This window comes from Hipposideros armiger, unplaced genomic scaffold (genome assembly GCF_001890085.2).
Source record: "Hipposideros armiger isolate ML-2016 unplaced genomic scaffold, ASM189008v1 scaffold_8, whole genome shotgun sequence".
NCBI lineage: Eukaryota > Metazoa > Chordata > Mammalia > Chiroptera > Hipposideridae > Hipposideros > Hipposideros armiger.
In genome coordinates this window covers 5138949-5162122 of record NW_017731358.1, presented here as the reverse complement: position 1 = coordinate 5162122, position 23174 = coordinate 5138949, and the positions used below count along the sequence as shown (strand labels likewise).

At 44.0% G+C, this 23174-nt stretch overlaps 1 protein-coding gene across 24 annotated transcripts in view; it reads left to right on the top strand.

Moving 5' to 3' along the window:
• The window catches only part of KALRN (kalirin RhoGEF kinase), a 655970-nt gene that overhangs the window by 332363 nt on the left and 300433 nt on the right, over nt 1-23174 (top strand). For all 24 annotated transcript variants that reach the window (XM_019652336.1, XM_019652320.1, XM_019652304.1 and 21 more), the window contains exon 11: nt 18564-18755. In XM_019652336.1, the coding sequence (XP_019507881.1) occupies nt 18564-18755 (192 nt within the window). The remainder of the gene's footprint in view (nt 1-18563; nt 18756-23174) is intronic.

Sequence of the window (23174 nt, the reverse complement as noted above, 5' to 3'; positions counted from 1 at the left end):
GTATAAAAATAGGTAATAATAATAACTGCCATTTATTGAATACATACCTTTATAAGAAATATCTCATTTAATCCTTGAAACAACTCTGTGCAGTAGGTTTTAATATTACCCTCATTTTTTAAGGTGAAAAATCAGGCCTACAGAGTATCATTTAAGTGCAGGAAGCAAGATTGACCCCAGAGCCCATACTTCTAGCACACATACATTCAGAGTAATGGGGTAAAAACTGAGCTTATTCAACTCTCATTTTCATTTTTCTTCAAGTGAAGATTTTTTTTTTTTTACTTTATTGGGGAACAGTGTGTTTTTCCCAGGACCCATCAGCTCCAAGTCAAGTTGTTGTCCTTCAGTCTTAGTTGTGGAGGGCACAGCTCAGCTCCAAGTCCAGTTGCCGTTTTCAATCTAGTTTCAGGGGGCGTGCCCACCATCCCATGCGAGAGATGAACTGGCAACCTTATTGTTAAGATTACGTGCTCTAACCAACTGAGCCATACGGGTCACCCTCTGGCAGCTCAGCAGCAGCTCAGCTGAAGTCGTTGTCTTCAATCTGGTTGCGGAGGGCACAGCTCACTGGCCCATGTAGAATCAAACCAGCAACCCTGTTGCTCAGCGCTTGCGCTCTAACCAACTGAGCCACCCGGCCGCCCTCAAATGAAGTTTTACTTTTAATTTTTAATTACAAAACTACACATTTTCAAGATAGAAGTGTAGATGAGCAAAAAGGAACAAAAATAATCCACCCACTCAGTTATCTAATAGTTGCTTATGCTTTGGTGTTTCTCCAGATATTTCTCTCTCTATATATTTTGGTCACCAACTTTTCTCACTTAATGATATATCCGTGGTTATAGACATATATCTACAATGTAATTTTTCTTTGCTTGTAAAATCTTTACTATTAAGTCTTCTTCCTCTTTTCCAGATCCTAGTAACTTGTAATTATTGGCTATTAAAAGCAGGTACAATTGTTCGTGGGTAAGACGAAGCAAAATAAGCATTGAAAACAGTGGGCTGGGTTTAAGCCAAGCAAAATCTTTTCCCAAGAGAAAGCTTCAGAGAGTAGCAGCTTACAAGCCTTTCCAGTTCCCCTTTCCAATGGCTGTGTGCGCCCGTATATTAGAGGGCTATGAGGACCTTCTGAGCCCTAAAACTGGCTGGTGGGGGACATGGTGATGGTGGCGGTAATGGTGGTGAGTGCTTCAAATCAGTAACCTTTGTAGCCTCTTTCTTCTTCCTCTTTCTTCTCCTTCCTCCTTCCTTCCTCTTTCTCTTTTTCTCCATCTCCTCTTTTTCCTTCATGTCTGTTCCCTGTCCTAGAAGATCCTTCCCTGAAATTGAGGCTCTAGACAAGGGCCAAGATGCAGTGCTTGGCACTGGTTCAAGTGTGGTTTCAGGTGAGCAATGTTTCCCAGAATCCCTAAAGCTCCTTGAGGCAAGTACCCCTTTGCTGCAGCATTCAGGGTGATGGAGCAAATCAGGAGAGTCTGGGCTGAAGGGTAAGGGCTTTTGAAAACTTGCGGGTGGATGAGGTAGTGGGCACAGGCAACGAGTACCAAGAATCAGCACCTAAGAGCCCCAAGTGAAAGGGCTCCAGGCTGTAGATTATGCAAACCAAAAAATAAATACACATCACCAACGAGAACAACCGCCAAGCAGATTATGTCTTTTTTTCTCTGCCAATGAGCATCTAGAGGCATTTTCATGAAACTATTTTGTTTGGAATTGATTTCTAACAGGAGAAAAAGCCCAGAGCCAAGTTCTGACAGGAATAAAGCATTACACCTGAGTTATTCCACGTGGAGAGGGAGCCAGGTTTAGAGCAGGGGGGCTGAGCTTGCAGCCTCCTGCCGTACCAGGCGTCATCCAAGCCTCATCAAGATAGATGTTTTCATTCATCTTGGGATACACAAGGCAAATGCGCAGCCAGCCCAAGGCCCTGCCCTTGGGGCATCAGTAGAGACTAGTGCAGCTGTCCTGCTATTGTACATTCTAGGAGCCGGCAGCACTAAATATTGGCAGCCTCAGCTGTAACTACATATCTCCATGGTGTAAAAACACCACTGCGGGATGTTTTGTACAATATATCTCAGCCTCAGTGATGCCAAGTGTGGATTGAAATAGCTTGGGTAGACTTTAGTTTATCACATACCTAGAATTTGAAAATAACCTCGAGGGCAGGGGGCAGGGAGTAAGGCTAAAATGGGAACTCCAAATCCATGGGATAGACAAGCCTTGGACGCTGCCTAAAATCGTGGCCTCTTCAGTGTCTTTGGGAATTCATAGGTCAGTCTCATTTACTTAAAAAAAATACAGCTAAGCAAGAGAGGGTTTTCTGGATGCAAATTTTGGGTCTGACCCACCTGCCATAGCTGTAAAAGTTTTACAAGTTATAAAGTTGGAAAGGTTCAAGGTTGGAGGTTGATTCCAAAAAACACATTCTATTGTGGCTTTACAGAATAATTTCCTAGATTCTCTCTTTTCGTACCCCGTACCTCACATGAAGGCCACTTCAGCAATTAGTGCCGTAATCTTCCCATCCACAAAACGGAGTTACAGATGCTTCCTCCCTTCTTCCTTGTAACAAAATTCAGTGAGAAGGATTCAGGGAATGGAACTCCTGGGTAGGAGGCCCAGAACTACACGTACAGGTGTATGTACAGGTCACCTAACCTCGCCAAACCTCGTTTCTACATCTATAACATGGGAATAATATTTATTCCATCATAGTTGAAGTAGGCGTTAAATGAGATGATGTACTTAAAAGCACTTTAAGTCTGGCGCACAGAGCAAATGTAAATGATCACATCATTATTATTAGCGGGATTTAGAGAGTGGATGAGATCATGTCTGGAACACGCTCAGAAAAGAGGAACTAAAGATATCGAAAAGATTGATGATATGGCCCCATACCGGGTGTCTCCCAAGAGACAGAATGTGCTGACCAGCCTCTGCGCTGAACTGAACTCTTCATGCTCCAGGCTTCTTACACTGTTTGAGGGCCAGACTCCCATGCGTGGCAGGATTAGCTGGGGAAACTTTCCATATTCTAAAGCTAAAGTGAGTGACTTAATGAGCCTTGTTCTGATGTTTATATAAGTGTAGATCAGCGAGGCTTTGGGGTCAAAAGTGCATTTTGGATACTTTGTGTGTAGACCACTCTGACCACTTATCTTACACGCCCTTTTAACTAGAGAAAACAGGGAAGCCCTTCTCACAGTGACCTACCTGCCCAGCAGCAAGGCCTGTTGCTCAGCCGGTGCCAACACTTCCACAGAGCCCTGGGGCTCTCTGTGAAAATATTCATCCCTGCCAGGCCCGCCTCCTAGCCAGCTTGCTCCGATTCGTCATGTCACCATTCACATAACCTCATTGCTTAATTTTCCCCTTGTGGTGTTAAGGGTGGGTTTGTACTGAATTACCCAGGGTTCTTGCCAAAGCTTTCATGACTGAGGATTATGGGTACAGTCTGTGGTCATGGAAGATAGCTCTTGGCCTGTGAAAGTTGGGAACATTCAAGAGCACCAGATAATGAGGTGAATGATGGGATGTGAGACTGAACCTCACGGACCTACCCTGTCTCATGGTCCAATCAATCTCCAGCTATTTGGATTCTGCCCTCTCCTTCGAGGACCCCGTGTGGGGAGACTGATCTCTCTCAGCATCTCTGCTCCGAGGAAATGCTCCAATGTGTGAGTCTCTTCACTCAGTCTCCTAAGGAAAGGAAACGGGAAGAACATGCTCCCTGTTTGGAAGTCAGGATCCCAGGACTCAGAGGGCTCTGGGTCTTGGCTGACGGTCTGTGGTGAATGGTCTTGGTGGATATATGGTGTCTCTTCTGTCCTAGAGCAAGTCTCTGAATGCCGCTCTAGTGGAGAAGGGTGCACAGGTGGCCCCATTAGTGCAGGTCTTCTTCCTCTGTCTCTTGCCCCTCTCACACCCCTCCTCACCCCTCCTCCACACCACACAGCCACTGTCTCGGGCTTGTCCCACGGAAGGGCCAGAGCTGGGCCCTCTGACTGTAGAACTGCTTCTCTGAGGACAAGTGGGCTGTGCTTCCTGAAGAGCCATTAGCCACTCCTGATCTGCGACAGGCTTTCCATCACCAACCCCAGCTTGAAGGAGAAAGCTCCTGGGACTGGACCCCTCTTAGTTCCTTGCCAAGGCCCCTCACATCAGTCTTCCCGACTTCCGGGCCTGAACCTTTGCCTGAGCCATTCCCTTGCCTGGCAGATTCCTCTCCTTTGCCTTCACTTCTTAGATTCTTTAAAGTTGGCTCAAAAACTGGCCTTCTTCTGAAAACATCTCCAGGCATATCCATCTTCTCCCATTGTTCTGTGACCTGGTGCACCCTCGGCATTGTATCACCACTTGGTACTGCTGTCACACCTCATTTCTTTCTAGTCATTGGAGAATGAACTGTTCTACATAATTGAGCTTCACAGGGAATCAGGCTTCACCCTAGCACTTCATGCTGAAACTTCAAATTTCATTTTTATTGATGGTAAACTTTGTGAAACATAGTTTAAACTTTCCATGCCTTGGGTACAGAGCAGTCTGACATATGTCACCCTCCCTTCTTTTTTTGATTCCTCGGGATGCATGGCGGTGTTCACTAATTCCAGGCAGGGGTAGAGACACACATCCAGGGCCACTGCAGAGACTAAGGTTTTCCTTTTCCCTTCACTGAGGGTTCCTCCCAACAGTGTCCTAGGGCTGGCCTGCATTCCACGGGCCCATCAGGGAATACAGCCCCTAGAGCAGTATGTGCCACTCCCTGCAGGCCCTGGAGCAGCCTAGTGGCTAACAGCCCTATTTCTCTTGGATGATGATGATGATGATTTTAGTGGTACACCTGGGGAAGGTGAGATGGAAGTGACCTAGGCTTTCTAAAGCCACTGAAACCCCAGTCCCAGAGTGGACCAGTGATATTAGAAGACGGAGGCTGGGTCTTTTGGAACTAGATGTCTCCTAGTATCCCTTTCTTTTTTGTATCACTCCAACTTCATTTTGCTGGTTTTTATTTAAAGGGCCCTAAGCATTTCAGTACCTTTCTGCTTGCTTGTCAGTTTCACACACAGAGACACCCAAGAACTGGCCCCTGCCTGTCACTCTTCTGCTGTCAGCTCCATGCCATGGGCATTAGGGCTTTGATATTTGTATGATGGCGACAGGGAAGCCTTTGAAGCAAACCCTCCAGCCCATTCCAGACAGAGGCTCTTAAGGTGTTGTCCAAGAGCCTGCCTCAGTTTTAACTGTTTTCAAATTTGACATGTCTTTTACTTCTGACTGCTGCAGAAAACAACTCAGGGTCATGGGTAGCTGATGCTGTCATTGTGCCCAGGGGGAATAAGTTTTAGGATTTCACAGGTGATTATTTTTAACAGAATTTTTTTTTGCATATATGTCATACCAAAATCATATTTCTCCTAAACTATGCTGAGCAATGTCATAAAGTCCAAACTGAGAAAGGTGAAATCCCTGCCTGAGGCTACAGAAGAAATTTTACATTTTTTGTGATTGTGTATTTCACTGTGGTTGGTTAAGTGGTAGTATCTTCCGGATCTCAGTACTAGGAAATGCTTCCATATCTAAGCTAACTACATTGTATTTCTAAATGCTCTCAATTGACAAAAATATATTGGATTCTCTTCCTTTAAAATTTCTTTTATTTGGTATTTTTCAAATTTTGAAAAAGATTCCTGTTAGTTGTAATAATAAGTGAAACATTGCAAAGATATGTAAATAAAAATGCTAATTACCCCTGCATTCTCACTTCTCAATCTCTCTCTCTCTCATGATAATCAACTATCTTGCACATCTTCCTTTTTACACATACAAAAATAAGCAAACATGTGTAAATCTAAAAATTTTTGTTTATTTTTTGGAATAATTTCTAAAGAGTTCCCTGATGTAATTTTTATACTTAAAATGCTTTCTCCATTTTTTTCTGATTATATAATTAATACATGTCCACATAGAACATTTGGAAAACAAGAAAATAGTGGAAAAGAAAAATCATCACTAATAGTACTCAGAAATAATTATTTATAAACTATTAATGTTTACTGGCAAATTTCCATTCAGCACAGCATAACACAAAGACTGTTTTGCTCAGGGTCAAATAAATGTGAATTCCAGATTGGCATCTGCCATTCACCAGCAATGTGAGTTTACTCAAGTTCATTTGCCTTTCCAAGCCTGTTTTCTTATCTGTAACATATTAGCATAATCTACTACATGTTGTGTTTGTAAGTGGATCCAAAACTGACAGCCATCATTATCAGTAGTAGTATTTTTCAATCGATCAATTGATCAATACATAGAATCAGAACCATAGTTTGGTTCACCCTGACTCCTTTATATAATTTTACATCAAGAACACTTCCTCAGATCACCAAATAGTCTTCAAAACATAATTGTAATGACTACATCCCATGGCCATACCACAACACAATGAACCATTCTCCCCATTGTTGAACATTTTTGATTGTTCTAATGTTTCCTTTTATAAGCCACAGTTACTGTATTTAAACTACTAAGTAAAGTATAAATCCATGACAGTCCGTAGTTCCCTCAGGTTTTTCTGGTCTTCAGGAGCATGACCCTTCAATCACAGGCTGTAACCATTTTAAGGCAAAAGACGAGATATCTTTCCCCTCAGAATTTCAGCCCAGGCTTCGAGCCCCGTCCTTAGATGAGTGGTTTCAACCTTAGACAGTGACTGCAATTATAGTCATCTGGGGGGCTTTTAAAAACATGCTGGCAGACACTCCCCCAGCCCCACCCTTGGTTCATTCTGATCTGAGTCATCTGGGGGAGGGCATGAGCATTGCTTTCCTCCCTTAAGCTCTTGTATGTGTCCTCCCGCACCCCCATTTTGTCCTATGAGAACCACAGGATCAGATAATCCCCTAAGGCGCTTTCCATCTGAAGGATTATCAGAAACCAACTGTAAACTGAGGAAATTGCATGGTCTCTCTCACTGGGGCTTCCTCTATGGTCTTATGGTCTAAAACAGTGGTTCTCACCTGGAAGGTGAGTTTTGCTCCCCAGGGGACGTTTGGTTATCATATCTAGGGAAGGGCTTGCCCTTGGCATCCTGTGGGTAGACGCCAGGGATGCTGCTAAACACCCTACAGTATGCAGAACAGCCTCTGTATGAGTTTTCTCGGGCTACTGTGACACAGTACCACAAACTGGGTGGCTGAAAACAGCAGAAATGTGTTATCTCATAGTTCTGGACGGCAGAAGTCCGAGATCAAGGTGTCATCAGGGTTAGCTCCTTCTGAGGGCTGTGAGGAAGAATCTGTTCCAAACCTCCCCTCAGCCACCCGTGGTTTGCTAGATGTCTTTGGCATGCCTTTGTATCACTCCAGCCTCGGCCTTTCTGTCACATGGTGCTCTCTCTGGGTCTGTGTCTTCACATGACCATCTTTTTATAAGGCCATGAGTCATATTGGATTAAAGCCCACCCAATCCCAGTATGACCTCATCTTAACTAATTGTACCAGCAACAACACAATTTCCAAAAAAGGTCACAGTCGCAGGTGTTGGGGGTTAAGACTTCAGCAGAACTCAACGCATAACAGCCCCCCAAACAAATAATTTTCCAAAAGGTTAATAGTGCTGCTGTTGAGAAACCCTGTTCCACGTAATCTGTGGATCAAACCCAGGGGGGGTTAGCTAAGGTCAGAACAGGGCAGGTAGGAGGGGTCGAGTGTCTGCGAAGGTAGAAAGTGAGCAGGAATGCCACCAGTAAGGAGGGTCAGTGACTTCTGTCCTTTGGTCAGAGGCACTGGACTCCATGCAGATGTGGGCAGCCCTGGATGTATGTGGCTATATGCAACTAAGAGAGGCTGAAAGGGCCTGAGGAGCACCACGCTAACAGGGGCGGAAAGAGAAGTGTGGGCCAGACCCTTTGCTTAGTTCACCTCATCATCTGACCCCCATTTTCTTGGGTCAGGCCCAGCCTTTCCCTGTCCGCCCCTTTAGTGGTGAAACAGAGAAAAATAAACCCACAAACCCCAAGGTTTTCAGCAGTATATTCAAGCCAACTGTCTTGTCTCTCTAGAGCCTCCCTCTGCCCCTCGCCCACTGCCTCCCACTGAGAGCCAAACATAGAATATGGAAAACAGGAAAAACAGCAACACTGCAAATTAACATCTTTTGAGAGAGAACATTGCTCTGGGTACAATCCCCCCCCCCATATCTCTTGAATTGCCAAACCCTGCAGCAGGTGGCCCCACTCGTCTTCATTCCATGGGGATGCTGTCTCACCAACTGCTTGTTTCTTTGGCTTTAAGGACTCCACGTGAGAATAAACTTCTGCAGGGCCAGGGCGACTGGAAATCCATGTGTCCACGCTTGAACACTTAGGTCTACCTACTTCACTTCTGTTGTGGCTACATGTTCCTCTTCATTATTTTGCCCATTTGAGTAGAATGAGGGGAAGAAGGGAGGGGAAAGATGGCGAGGGTGGAGATTGTGTTACCCAGTTCCCAGAGTGGTGGGTTGCTTCCTGGCAGCAGCATGGCCAGCTGGCTGCATCTGGGGCCTCCTCAATGGGAAGAAATGAAATGCTTCCCTTCACAGGCCTCAGAGCTTTGTGTCTGCACGGTACTCTCCTGGTTTTTGCCTCGTAAATAGATGCTGCAGCGCTGGGCCAACCTCTGGCCTCTTGCCCATTTCCTATCTGCATCTTCTTTTTGTTGGAGTCTAAGCACCAGTCCTCGCTCTCCCAGCCCTGACTCTGCCTTCACCAGCTCTCCATGCCCGGGTGGCACAGGTGGGAAAGGTTGGCAAGAAATATCCTTCCTTGCTTTGTGTCTCAGTCCCCTAGGAGTGGCCACATTTTCTGGAACCTGGCTGGTTCCTTCTTAGAAGCTGGACCTGGTGTTTTCTGTCAAATCATACCTTATAACCCATATTGGCAATCTCTAGGATTGACCCTGTCTTTTGATCCACAAACAAGGTGTTTCTACGTTGTCCTTATTACCATATTAAATAGATAATATGCTAACAGTTAATTCTCATTATTTCTTTTACTCTCTTGCCTGAGAGTGACTCGATATTCAGCTTCCAGCCTAGAGCTGAGAGGAAATACATGAAGTTCCTTTAAAGCATCACCTGTGAATGAAGAGGGTTAGTGAGGATTAAAAGGAAACAAAAGGAATCAGTAAAAGAGAGAACACCCTCACGAAGAACAACTGCTCTTCTTTTCTCAGCGTTCCTAACCCTAGGTACATTCTTAAACACATAAAAGTTAGACTGTAGGAAAAGAAACTACTTAAAAAATGTAGAGTTCTGGAAATATACCGTTTATCACTAATAGGAAACAGTGCTGAAGCGTTTAGATACAGAGAGGAAAATGCTCTCTAGCAAGTAGAGACATACATGAGAATGGGACGGGGTGATGATTTACATATGTAAATGTGGTGAAGTTGCATTTAGGTTCCCAGAGATAATCTCAGCACCCAAACTGTTTGTTAGGATGTAGCAGCATCTGCTGTAATTATTTTGGTATCAGTCCCAATTAGTAGACTGAAGATCTGTACAGACAGTTCTCCAATTTAAGGAGCAGTTGATTGGGACCACTCATTAGACACTCCTTGTGTGGACGCACAGATAGCTCTAATGGAGGCAGCTATTGTTTGTTCCTTTATTCAGGACATCTAGGAAGATGTCCTTCCAGCAGATGTAATGTGGGGGGTTAACCAATCACTGGTACCTGAGAAGTAGTTTCCCCCTTTCCTTCCCACTGCTCCACACCGAAGGCCCCTTTGCCATTGCCAGAGTCCATCTCCTGCCTCCCCTGCCAGAGCCAGCAGATGGAGAAGTGTGGGCCTGCTGCCCCAGGATGAAAACTGAAAAGCATTTCTATATCCCCCTAGTTACAAATTCTGGCTGATTTTCCATGATGTGCTATATCAGTATTTTAAAGATATTATATACTCAACTGAATTTCTTTTCATTATCCTGGGACTCTGAACTCCTATTTTACATGGAAAATACATTCCCAGTGCTAAATAAGAAGCTTACAAAGGAATTTTTGGATTACTGCTCATTCTTAAACTGGGAACTACCTGCATTAGGACATAAAGTAAACATCCATTTCCAGGCCTTATGCTGACAAGACGCTGGGCTGCAGAGTGTTTTGGTTGCGTGCCTGCTGAAAGGAGAGCGTGGTGCCTGCTGGGACAATCGATGAGTACCTGAGATAGAAAAGATGAGTAAGATAGGACTCTTTCCTTCAAGGAGAATGCAAATCTCTGTAAAGTCAACATATACACATTGGAAGTGTGTTCCAAAAAAGAAAAATGGCAGTTGCAAATGAATGATTACAGCACTGTCATTTAAAAATCAAAGGCATAAGAGTGAGTATAATGCAAACAGAGAAGCAAAGGAAGTGGAGATTTTACACTGGGTCTTAGGGACCTCCCTAAGAGGGAAAACGCCTGAAGATTGCAGTCAGAGAGACATGGCCTGCCATTTTCTAGCTATGTAACCTTCAACATGTTACTTTGCTTCTCTGAGTCTTGGTTTTCTCATTTGTAAAATGGAATGAATGAATGCCTATTTTATGATTGATCCCAAAATTTAAAGGTACTGTATCTAAAGAGCCTTCCTAACACAATGCCCAGCACACTGTAGACACCTGGTAAACTGATACTGCCTTCTTAGACCCTTGGATTATTGAGAAGGTTGTTATTTATTTTCTGACTCTGAGGATTTGGCAGAGATATTTCTATTATTGATTTATAATTTAATTATGATCATAGAAAATATTTTGAATGACTCATATCCTTTTAAATTTGTTTAGACTCGTTTTGTGACCCAGAATATGGTTTATCTTGGTAAATGTTCTGCGAGCACTTGAAGAGAATGTACGTTCTGCTGTTGTTGTGCGGAGTGTTCACAAATGTCAGTTAGGTTAAGTTGATTGGAGTTTTCAAATCTGCTGCATCTGTATTAATGTCTGTTTGTCCTATTAATTATTGAGAGGAGTCATTAAATCTCTATAATTGTGGGTTTGTCTATTTCTCCTTGCAAGTTTATCATGTGTTTTGAAAGTTTGTTATTTGGTGCATAAATGTGTAGGATTATTATATCCTCTTCATGAGTTCACCCCTTTGTCATCATGAAATGACTTTCTTTTCCCCTGGTAATATTATTTGCTCTGAGATTTACTATGTCTAATATTGATATAACCACCCCAGCTTTCTTTTTATTAGTGTCATACTATTGGGTTGTCGGAAAAGTCATGACATATTTTTTCTGTTTTTCGTTGCAAAAACGTGTCATGACTTTTTCGACAACCCAATATATTTTGTCTATCATTTTACTTTTAACTTACTTGTGTCTTTACATTTGAACTGCATTCCTAGTAGACAGGAAATGGTTGGGACTGCCTTTTTATCCAGTCTGACAATCTGTGCATTTTGACTGTGGTATTTAGACAATATCTCATGTGATTATTGATATGTTTAAGTTTAAATCTATTTTTTGGTTTTTTTTTGGTTTTTTTTTTTCCTATTTGCCTCATCTATTCTTTGTGACTTTTTCTCTTTCTTCCTTTTTGGACTAATTGAATATTTTTATGATTCTGTTTTTTCTCTTTTTTTGGCTTATTAGCTATAACTATTTATTTTGTTACTTTAATGGTTGCTTTAGGGTTTATAGAACGGGTTACTAATTTGTAATAGTTTACATTCAAGGGATATTATGATACCTTATATAACAGTATAACAACCTTATGATAGTATACTTCTATTTCTCCCTTCCTGGCCTCTGTGCTATTGTTGTTCTATGTTTTACTTATATATGTGCTGTCAACCCACACTACATATTATTATTTTTATTTAAACATTTATTATCTTTTAAAGAGGTTTAAGTAGTAAGAAAAAAGAAGATTTACCCATATAGTTAGAATTTCCCATGCTTTTCATTCCTGGGTGTGGATCTGCATAGCTATCTGTTAACATTTTTTTTCTTCCTGAAAGACTTCTTTTAACATTTCTTGTCATTCAAGCCTGCTAGTGAAGAATTCTTTCAGCTTTTGTATGCCTTAAAATGTATTTATTTCACCTTTGTTTTTGAGAAATTTTTGTGCTGGGCATAGAATTCTAGGTTGACAGTTTTTATTGTTTTTAAAGATCTTGCTCCACTGTTTTCTTGCTTCATTGTTTCTGCTGAGAAGGCTGCTGTCGTTTTTATCTTCCTTTGTGTACATGTCATTTTTCCTTTGATCACTTTTAGGATTTCCTTTTCTTTTCTCCCCCTACTTGATTTGATTTGATTTTTATATGCTTTGGCATTTCCTCATGATTCTTGCATTGAGGGTTTGTTGAGTTTCTTATATCTGTGGATTTATAGTTTTCATTAAATTTGGAACCATTTTGATCATTTTTTTTCTCCAAATCTTTTTTCCACTCCTTCCCTCCTTTAGGGATTTCAGTTAACGTATATTAGCCTGCTTAAAGTTATTGCACAATTCACTAATGCTTCATTTTTAAAAATTATTTTTTCTATCAGCATTTTACTTTTAGTTCTTTCTATTGCTACATTCTCAAATTCCATATCTTTTCTTCTGCAATGTCTAACCTGCTGTTAATGCCATCAAGTATATTTTTCATCTCTAGAAGTGCAAGTTCTTTTTTTATGTCTTCTATTTTTCTACATAACTCTTTGAACATATGAAATCTTATAATAACTATTTTTAATTTCCTATCTGTTAATTTTAACTTCTATGTCAGTTTTGACCAATTTTTTTCTCCTCATTATAGGTATATTTTCCTATTTCTTTGTATGTATCCCTGGTAATTTTTTTACTAGATAACACATGTGAATTTTACCTTGTTGGTTGCTGGATATTTCTATATTTCTACAATATTTTTAACCTTTGTTCTAGGACACAGTTAAATTACTTGAAAAAAGTTTGATCCTTTCACGCCTTTCTTTTATAATTTGTTAGGTGAGACCAGAGCAGTGCTCAGTCTAGGGCTAATTATTTACCCCTACTGAGGTAAAACTCTTTTGAGTACTCTACCCCATATCTTGTGAACCATGAGGTTTTCCAGTCTGTCTGGTGGGAATAGGCCTACTAGCCCTGTGTGAGTACCAAGTGCCATTACCTCTAATCCTTTCAGATGTTTTTTTGTTTTTTTTCCCCAGTGTCAGGTAGTTTCCTCATACATAGGTGGATTCTCTGCAGATCTGCCCCAGATTGGGTAAGGAAAGAAGGTAAAAGAGATTTATTTGTCAACTGTAGAGTATTACTCAACTGTAAGGTTTGCAGCCTTACCTTGATTTGCCTGCCATTCAGTAACCTCAAGATCCAGAGACAAGTCTGTGCCCTCCCCAGTATCTATGCCTTCACGTCCTTTCCCTTTAATGCTTGTGTACTTTTGCACCTTCCTTCTCACTGCCCATTGGTTCCAGCCATGCCAACCGGGGAAAATAATTCTCTCCTGGTCGTCTGGTAGTCACATTCACCAGTCCACACTACCTCTTCTAAATAATAAGTGACTTCTCACCCTTATCTGTCCTCATCCCCAGAGCATAAAAAGGGTGCTGACTCCCTATTATCCAGGAAGTCAACTCTTGACTCCAGAAGTGTTTTTATTCACTGCCTTGTCCACCCCTTGCCTTTAAAAAGCCCTACATCCTCTGCTTCACTCCAGAGAGTAGGAAACCATACTTGTGTTGTTGGGATGCCTGTATTTTTACAGACAAGTTATCCTAGAATGCTCTTTTTCTTCCCTAAGGAGAAAACAGAAATGTAATGGGCCAAGATTCAGTAGGGAAAATGGTAGGTGAACTTAAGGACTGAATTATTTAGGGCAATTTACCTGATTGACATCGGGATGGGGGTTGGGAAGGGAAGAGCAGGCATTACAGCTCAAATCTCTGACTCAGGGGCCCTGCTTGAAAGTCCCAAGGGTGGAGGGATTGATATTTCAGCAGTCATAACCCATTTGGGACATATTAGTTGGGAAATGTTGATGAGGGATCAAGCCCAAGGCTGAGACTCAGAGGCTGGGAAACGAAAGATTGTCTAAAAACTACTCTCAGAATTGAGATTGAACTCTGGCTCTTGGGGCAGAAATTGTTGTTGATTTGGTCAGATGGTAGGCAGAAGCCTGTTGTGATCTTTGCCCCAATTAGAGCAATGCCAGGCGTCTATGTATGCTTTGGTAATACTCTAGTTGATAGTCTCTAGCACAGTCCTATTGCAAGACTGTCCCAGCTGGTAGAATAAACCAAATAGGATTGAACATTGAACATGATTTATGGCATGTAAGGTCTGTACCGGGTATTTGATGAAGGCCAAGGATTGAATATTAGGATTGGTGGGGATTGATGCAGTCTTTATGAATTCATTCACTAAATATTTATGGAGCATTTGCTTGGTGCCAAGCACTAAGGGAAAGAGGTGAAAGACATTTTCTGCCCCTAAGATGAGAAAGGCAAACGTTTGCATTAGGATATGACAGGTGCCGTGGAGAGGGTCAGCACAGCTCATTCTGGGAGCCCAGAGGGGCACACCTAAGCCAGCCTTGGGAGGAAAGTGGATATGAGGGTGGACTTCCTGGAGGAAGTGATGCCTGGGCTGGGTCTTAAAAGGTAACTAAGAGTTGGTCAAGTAGACAAGTAGGGGCAAGGCATCTCAGGCAGAAGCACAGAGGCGAGATTCAGCGCAATGAGTTTCTGGGAGTATAAGCAATTTATTGGGTTGTCGGAAAAGTCATGACGTATTTTTTTTCTATGTTTTTCATTGCAAAAATGCGTCATGACTTTTCCGACAGCCCAATATTATATCTCACAGGCTGTTTGTAGGAGTGATGTTAGTTGAAGCTGAAGGGGAAAATCAGGTGTCAAATGAAGAAAGGCCTTGCATGCCACGCTAGGATATTTTACCCCAAAGGCAGTGGGAAGTCACTGAACAGTTTTAAGTAGAAGAGACATGTGACTGGCTCTGAATTTTAGAAGCTCTTTCCAGTAGTAATGGGGCGGAGGCCTGGCAGCAGGGAGACCAGGGAGCCCAGCTTTTACCGCTGACTCCACTGCCCTCCCACCTGTCTTCATTGTCCCTTTCTCTCTATGAAATCTATTATTCTAGCTCTTCCCTGCTTGATCCAATGCACTTTCCTGCCACTCTTCCATTTTAATCAGGTTGATTCAACTTATCCAAACATGCCGTGTTCATTCCCATCTCTGAGTCTTGTTCGTTTAGCAAATATTTAGTAAGTGCCTATTGTATACCAGCCATGGTGCCTGGCATGGAGAACCAAAGATGAATGAGATGTGGAATGTACCTTTCAGGGTCCACAGACCAGTAGGGAGATACCTGTGGAAGCATGTTGTTACTGTGAGCATGATAGTGGCTGTGTACATGGGCCCAAAGAGAGAGTCCTGTCTGCGAGAAGCCCTCCTCCTTCTCAGCTAGATCCTCCCATCCTCAGGCTGCGGCCTTCACTCTGTAAGAGGCAGGATGGTATCTCTATACACTGTACACCAGTCGTACCCCTCTTCTACTCAAAACTGCTCAGTGGCGTTCCACAACTTTGGAATAAGACACCTTAGCATGCATGCGAGGCCCTTCTTCATCAGCAGGGTAGTATAATGGTTTAGAGCTTGGGCCCTGAAGCCAGACAACAAGACTTTAATCTTTGTTCTACCATTTATGAGACATGTGACCTTGGTCAGAAATTCTGTGTGCCTCAGTTTCTTCATCTGTAAAATGGGGCTGGTGGCTGTATCAACTTCAGAGGGTTATTGCGAAGATTAAATGAGTGCATATGCATAAAAACCTTTAGAATGGTCCTTGGAATGTGAAAAATATTCGATCATTTTTAGCTGTTATTATTCTCAGTTCTTACTCATTTTCTTCTCCGCACCTATATTGTGTCAGGAAACTTTAACCCCCGATTATCTATATTTGTGTTGCTTGCCCCTTTTTATGTGTTACCATATTGTTTCCCTTAAGAATGGTTTTATTCACCTTTAAAGTAGCATACATTGTGTGTGCGTGCGTGTGTGTGTGTGTGTGTGTGTGTGTGTGTATGTATCTGTACTCCTGAGATACCCACAGTGTGGGGTGTGTGTTAGGGTGAGCAGCCATCACAATTGGCTCAGGACTGACAGGTTTTCCAGGATGCAGGACTTTCGGTGCTAAAACCAGCAAAATCCTGGGACAACTGGGACAAAGCTGTCCACCTTCTATGCAGCGGGCACTTCAGTTTTGCTTTTATATGTGTCACTTATTGGTCCCAGTCTTAACCTGAAAGCAAGCTTGCCTTGGCTTTGCCACAAATTTGTATTTATTGGCTAGAAAATACAAAGTCACAGCCTCTAGGTTTCCTTTCCTGAGATTCCCTAAAATTTAACGTGGAAGATTTGAGGGGTTCCTGAGAGAAAACTCTCCCATCAGCTCTGAGTACATCTGCTAGAAACTGTGGGCAGCCCCGTAAGAACTTTCCTCAACCTGGCCCACAGCTGCAGCGGCTCGTCGTGCCGGTCATTTCTGGTCTCTGCCGGCGTTCCCATCATGACTCAGTACTTCCTTCATTTGCTTTCAGAATCGACATAGTCAACTAGTGGCAAAGCCTCTTTCTTCACACAAGGATCATCTGTTTGTCCATGAATTCCCCAGATGGAGCCAAAAGATTTAGCTTCCTTTCCAGCCCACGCCTGCCCCCACCTCACCTCCTCCAGGCAGTGTGTGCGTTGTGCACTTGCTTTCACACAGCATGCCATAAGGGCCCTCTGGGGCCTCTCGTGGTGCTCCTTACAGCCGTGACAAGTGTTTGCTGAAGCCTCCCCATCTTCTCCAGTACAGTCAAGAGGCTGGGTCAACAGACTCTGAATGGTTCCACTCCAGTCTATTAGTCCGCTAAGGCTGCCATAACTGGGTAGCTTAGACAACAGAAATTGATGGCCTCACGGTTCTGGAGGCTGGAAGTCTAAGGTCAAGGTGTCAGGAGGGCTGGTTTTTTCAGAGGGAGAATCTGCTCCATGCACCTCTCTTAACTTCTGGTGGTTTGCTGACAATCTTTGTCATTCCCTGGCTTGTAGATACATCACTCCAATCTCTGCCTTCATCTTCATATGGCATTCTCCGTGTGTGTGTGTGTGTGTGTGTGTGTGTGTGTGTCTTCACATGTTCTTTTTGTAAGGACCCCAGTCATATTGAGTTAGGGGCCCACCCTACCTCACTATGACTTGATCTTAACTAATTACATCTGCAGTGACTCTGTTTCCAAATCAGGGTCACATTCTCAGGTACTGGGGGATGGAACTTTAACATGTGACTTTAAAAGGGACGCAGTTCAACCCAGGTCTTCAGGTGAGTCCGAAAAACGCCCTGCTGACTGGAGGCCCCTGCTCCGTGGGCAAAGCAGAGCACCGTACAGCCATTGCTCACACATCCATGTCAGTTTCCCATTCACTTTGCCTCTGACACTGACTGTTCCTGCTGCCAGATTCAAGTCGTCATCGGTAACCCCTTGTTCCCCACTCTAGGTCACTGTGCAACAGTAGGGATATTAAGAAATAAAATGTACACCTGTGTCACTAGCTCCAAATCAGTGAATATCAGGAGATATTTTTTAAGAGAAACCTGCTGAGGAAAAGTTGCATCTATGGCATATATGTAATAGCTATTATAAAGGTCGTGACTTCCATCCTGATGAATAATAATCCTAAGCTGGTGGTCTTTTCAAACACTCTGGGAATGCCATGGGGTGTTCAGACAGGGGCTGGAGGGGCGTGTGTGTGTGTGTGTGGATGTGCATGTCATGCAGTAGCTCACAGGGGCTGGAGGGGCGTGTGTGTGTGTGGATGTGCATGTCATGCAGTAGCTCACAGGGGCTGGAGGGGCGTGTGTGTGTGGCTGTGCATGTCATGCAGTAGCTCATAGTAGGCAAAATCACCGACTCCTCCCTAACCTTCCTGCAAGCAGTGAGCCTCCCCTGGGCACGCAGGGACTCGCCTGCACCCCCTCACTCTGGCTGCTTCCTTCTGTCAGCTCCCTGAGCTGCTGACCCCTTCCCTCCTAAGAGATAGCTCTGTTCCAAAAGATAAACACTGGGAGTTACAAGGAACTTGGGGGGAAAGTCGAGCAAGTCTCGCAGTTACTGTTTCCCGGGTGTCCTCACTAGAAACCCAGCCGATCTTGGTGGATGAGGTATTCCGGTCTCTGTCAGTTTACAGCCTGAGCTGTGAGGGCAGTGATGGATCTTTGTAAGGGTGGAGGGGTGAGGGAGCGGTCGAGGAGTCTCTCATGTCTCCTCGCCTCTCTCCAGGGACGCCCCACCTCTGAGAAACCCCAGGGACAGAGGAGGCACCTGGCTAGTGCCCGCGTGTGCCAAGCTGCCAGGCAGGCTGCTAGCTTGCTGCGAGGCGGCAGGCAGGCTCCGCTCAGCTCGTCTGTGCCAGATCAGGGAGCTGTCGGCTCAGCCCACGCCCCGCGCTCCAGCTCCGGGCCGCCTCGGGTGGGCTGGGGGAAGGCGCAAAGCTCTCTTCGTGACTGCAAGTTGACTTTCCCTCACTGTTGTTGCCGGCAGAACACATACACCAATGCAGACAAGCTTCTAGAGGCAGCGGAGCAGCTGGCTCAGACCGGGGAATGTGACCCCGAGGAGATCTACAAGGCAGCTCGACACCTGGAGGTGCGCATCCAGGACTTCGTGCGCAGGGTGGAGCAACGCAAGCTTCTGCTGGACATGTCTGTCTCCTTCCACACGCACACAAAAGAGGTAAGGGCAGGGTGGAGAAGGGGCGCTGGCTGGATTGATTTGTTCTAGCGGGGAGTCAGGTCGGTTTTCTAATACAACGGCCCTCAAGGTACGCCCAGGGACCTGGGCGGCCTGGGGGTTACTAGCCTCCTAAGATTGATGATATTAACACTTTGCTCCTGATAACCTGTGTTTAGGTCTCAACTAAGATGGGACAAAGTTTCCTTCTCATCTCTAATGAGGAGGGGGCCACGGAGGCAGGTGGTTTGGGGAGCCTGCTAGAGCCTTCAGTCTGCAGCTGGAGAAATTTGGGGATCCCTCCTGTAGAAATAGTCACTGTAAGAGGAAATACTAGAGGATCAGAGGTTCCCTTCCCACCCCACACCCAACTGCTCTTGGCTGCTGTTTCCTGTCAGAAATTCGAGTCCTGCAGAACCTTGATCATCTTTGCTTTCAAGGAACATACAGAGTTTGCAAACGTGTTCTGTTTTATTAAAAAAAAAAAAAAGATTACATCTTTTCAGTGAGGTCTGCCATAGGGTGATAGTAAAGTGAGCAGTTCCTCGCCTTGCCTGATGGTGGATAGCTGGTGAAGAAAGGGGGACTGAGGAGTCCTCCACGCAGGACAAAGAGAGCTGGGCTTACATGTGGCCCTGATTCATCACAAAGTGGAGACAGGAGAGGGAGTATGTTACATTGTTGTCAGTGCAGCAGGACCCACACAGAGGAGAGCTGCAGACCTGCGATTATCATTTCTGATTAATGTGGGGCACTCTGAAATTAAGTGGCCAGTGAGAAGGCACATTTAGCATCTTCTCTAATAACACCCTTGGCAGATGATCTCATTAGGGCCACGCAGGCGTGCGTTCCCCCAGGAATTCATTTTAATGGAGTATTAATTAAAGTTTGCTGCTCAGGAAAAAAAAAATTAACCCTGCTTAATTAAGTTGGTTTTTGAAACTTGAAATGCATTAAGAAGCCTGGCTGTTACTACACAGTCTTTCTGACACTTTGTGGGAATGAATGCAAATCAATTGCAGTGCCTGTCAGAGAAAAACATGAAAAGATAATGTTTTCTAAACTGAGATTCCCCAGGCAGATGAAGGGCTGAGGAGCTCCCCCTAAAGCTGCTGGCTCTGCTTCCTCTTCCCGGGACCCACAGACACGGAGTGTCTGTAAAGCAAGGGGATTAGCCTTAATCCAGGTTTTCCTGCCTGGTTGTCTGCTTGCTGGTGGCTCACCCAATTCTTAATAATGGTCTCAGAAACCAAAGGCATGTGTATTCTCCTTTAATTATGAGCCTGTGGGTGTTGGAATGGAGCACGAAAACACAGGAGTCATGTCCCTTGTGAGGGCTGGGTTGGGGGGTGGGGGAGAGGGGTGCTGGCTGTCCAGGGAGATGGTGGACAACATGGAAGTGCCACTCCTCAAAGGGTGACCTTGGTTCTAGGAACCTTTTCTAGCTATATCGCCCACCTTCTGTACACGGAGCTAGGAGGCTGCGATTCTAGTCCAGACTCCGCTGCTCTAGAACCATGTGAACTCGTGCAAACCACCATGTCCCCAGCCCTGGGGAGCCTCATCTATACAATTGTGCAGGTGGACCTGGTAGCCCTATGACCTCTTATGATTCTCATGTGAATTCAAGATTCCTTTCTTTTTCTCCTTTATTTGATGTTGACAATCATAATAATTAATGACAATAGTAATTAAGCCTGAAGTAATTCAGGTGATTTACCTAGCCTAAGATTTAGTTTGTTGTAAGCACTCAATGTATATTAGCTAGTATTTTTTTTTGGATTGGGTACCTACTAGTTGCCAGACACATATATCGTCTCATGTAATCCTCATGGTAATCTTATGATATAGATTTTATTAAATATATTTTCAAATGGGGGAACTGGGGCTCAGAAAAGAACATGTCTAAGCTTCTCAGTAGTGCAGCAAAGGTTTTACCTGCCTTCCTAAATATGGCGCTCGTGTACTTAACTAGTACCCTGCACCCTGCTGCCCTCCTGTTTCTTCTTCTACCTGTTCCTCTTCTCTGCTTTTCTTATTTCTTCTTACTCTTCTTTTTCCTTTTTACATCTTCAAACCCCAAAGCTGGAGCTTGATGGGGAGGGAAGACCTTAGCTTAGAACGTGTTGACAGGTTGAGGGTATGGGAGATGGGAATAGGCAGGGCTGCAGTTATTAACCGCTGTTTACCCTCAGATCTCTCAAACTTTGTTAAGCTTGGTCCGATTTGAGCCTGAGACTCGTTTTCACACTGAGACTCAGCTTACAAAACCACATTCATAAGAAACAGGACTAACGGGAGCAGCATAATACTAGGGGCAGGCGAAGAACTGGGACCTAAAATGTATTTAGCACCTACTATGTGCTGCTATCTCATCAATAGCTGTGAGAATTGTTACTTTGTATTCCAATTTTACAGATCAGAGAAGTTAATGCTTTGCCCAGGGTCTTGTAGCTAGGATGTGGTAAATGTAGGAATTGATCCCAGATCTTTCTGATTCCAAAGCCCATGCTTTTTCTCCTTTTCCACACAGACTTTTACCGGAAGGCCAAAACATAGAGACTGGGAGGGGTTTTCTCTACCAGGGAATTTATTCCAACAGGAGGCTGTCAGAAAGTAGCATAGCCTCTTTCCTCGGGCTCCCAAACTGTGGGAGACATTAGGAGCAGTCCTGCCTGGATGCGAATGGGTGTGTGCTTGTGAGGATCCTTCTGTTCAAGATATCTGCAACTTTCAGACCACACAGATTGTGACTTTTCTCCAGGGTGGAAAGAAAAGCATCATTTTGAGTGGCTGTCATGGAGGAGCTGTTTATCAGCGCCATCCAGCAGGACTTTGTAGCTGCGTGCTCCCTCCCAGTCACCTTCCCACCCCCAGGAGTCTGCCTGAGGCCCGCTTTAGGAAAAGTAGAGAATAAGATGCGTGTGTATTATGTATACACCTATGCTGTATGTACCCATAGACATGTACATGCATAGGTATATGTGACACATGCACACGTATGTGTTCCACACACACATTAAATACAGCAAGATCTCAGATGCCAGAGAGGTCTGGTTTCCAGGTCTACATCTTCATTAGGCCTGCTGCATGCCGTTGGGAAAATTACTTAATCTCTGTTACTTTGCGATAATTATTATTATGATGATTACAGCATTGAGTAGTACAGTGCTAACACCAATTGTTTTTTTTCCTAGTAGAAAAAACTCCCTCCCAAATGTATCCTTAGAGCATCTCTAAAGTAGGCTTAATAAGGAACTTGAGGACTCCATCCGGCATCATTTTACCTTGAACTTCTTCCCTGGGGCTTCCAGCCTCCCACCTAGATTGGACATGTGCATTCCTCCATCCATGGTGCTGGGATCATACTGAGCTCATTGGGTCTTCTTCATTAAATTCAAAGGGCTCACATGTAGAATACACATGTGCGTTTAGATGTGTAGATATAGATTCTACTGTGCATTTCTGTCACTATGTCTGATACATAGAGACGCTCAATAAATATTGAACAGATTTACTTGACAATGGGAAGCCAGTCATTTCTTTTAAAAAAACAAAAAAGCCGGGGAGAGGAAGAAGCCCATTCAGTCACATCTTTCATCTACTCCCGTTGTTTGACTTGAACTCTACAGGCAATCTGAATAAAAGGGGGATGGGTGGGGAGTCTGAAGTGCCCGTGGGAGCTTTCCTCCAGGACCTGTATAGCAGGCAGAAATGGATGACTAAGTAGGCCCCCCTGAGCATCCTTGGATGTTCTAATGAAGGAGGAACTCCTGAGGTTTGATCTTTCCGTATTCTGTTTAATACCTCTCAGTACACACCGCCCCTCAAACCTTGGTAAGTGTGGGTCCTATTTGATCCTGGGCCAATTAACTCTTGGCCCCTTCCTCGTGACTCTATAGGCAAACTTCAGGCTTTTTACTCAAGGCAAGTTGAGTATCCAAGCCTTTAAGTCTGTTAGGGAATTTTGTGTTGCTATGGTTATTTTTCCCTCTTACAGTAAATAGAGTGAGTGGAAGGATGATCGTCTGCTTGGTTTTACTGAAGTGGCTTTGGGTGGCACTGGGGTTGCTGGAAAATACTGTCATACACTTAGACCTTTCCTGCCCAGTTATGGTGAATGCCTTCCTTCTTCCTCCCCTCCTTTCTTCTCTTTCTTCCTTTCTACCTACCTGCCATTATGTGCTAACTTTTTGCGTTAGTGCCAATGGGTAATAGAATGGCATTTATTGTAAAACGTAATTTGGAAGGAATTACAGCCCCGTTTCTAAGAGATTTCTGGGCAGGAACTGAATGCCCTCCTTCATCAATGATTTAACCTAGACTTCCTGTGACTCCCCAGGCTGAAGTTCATAATTTTACTTTTGCCTGCTTCCTACATCAAAAGATTTACCCTAATTAGGATCAAAGTGGAAACAGAGG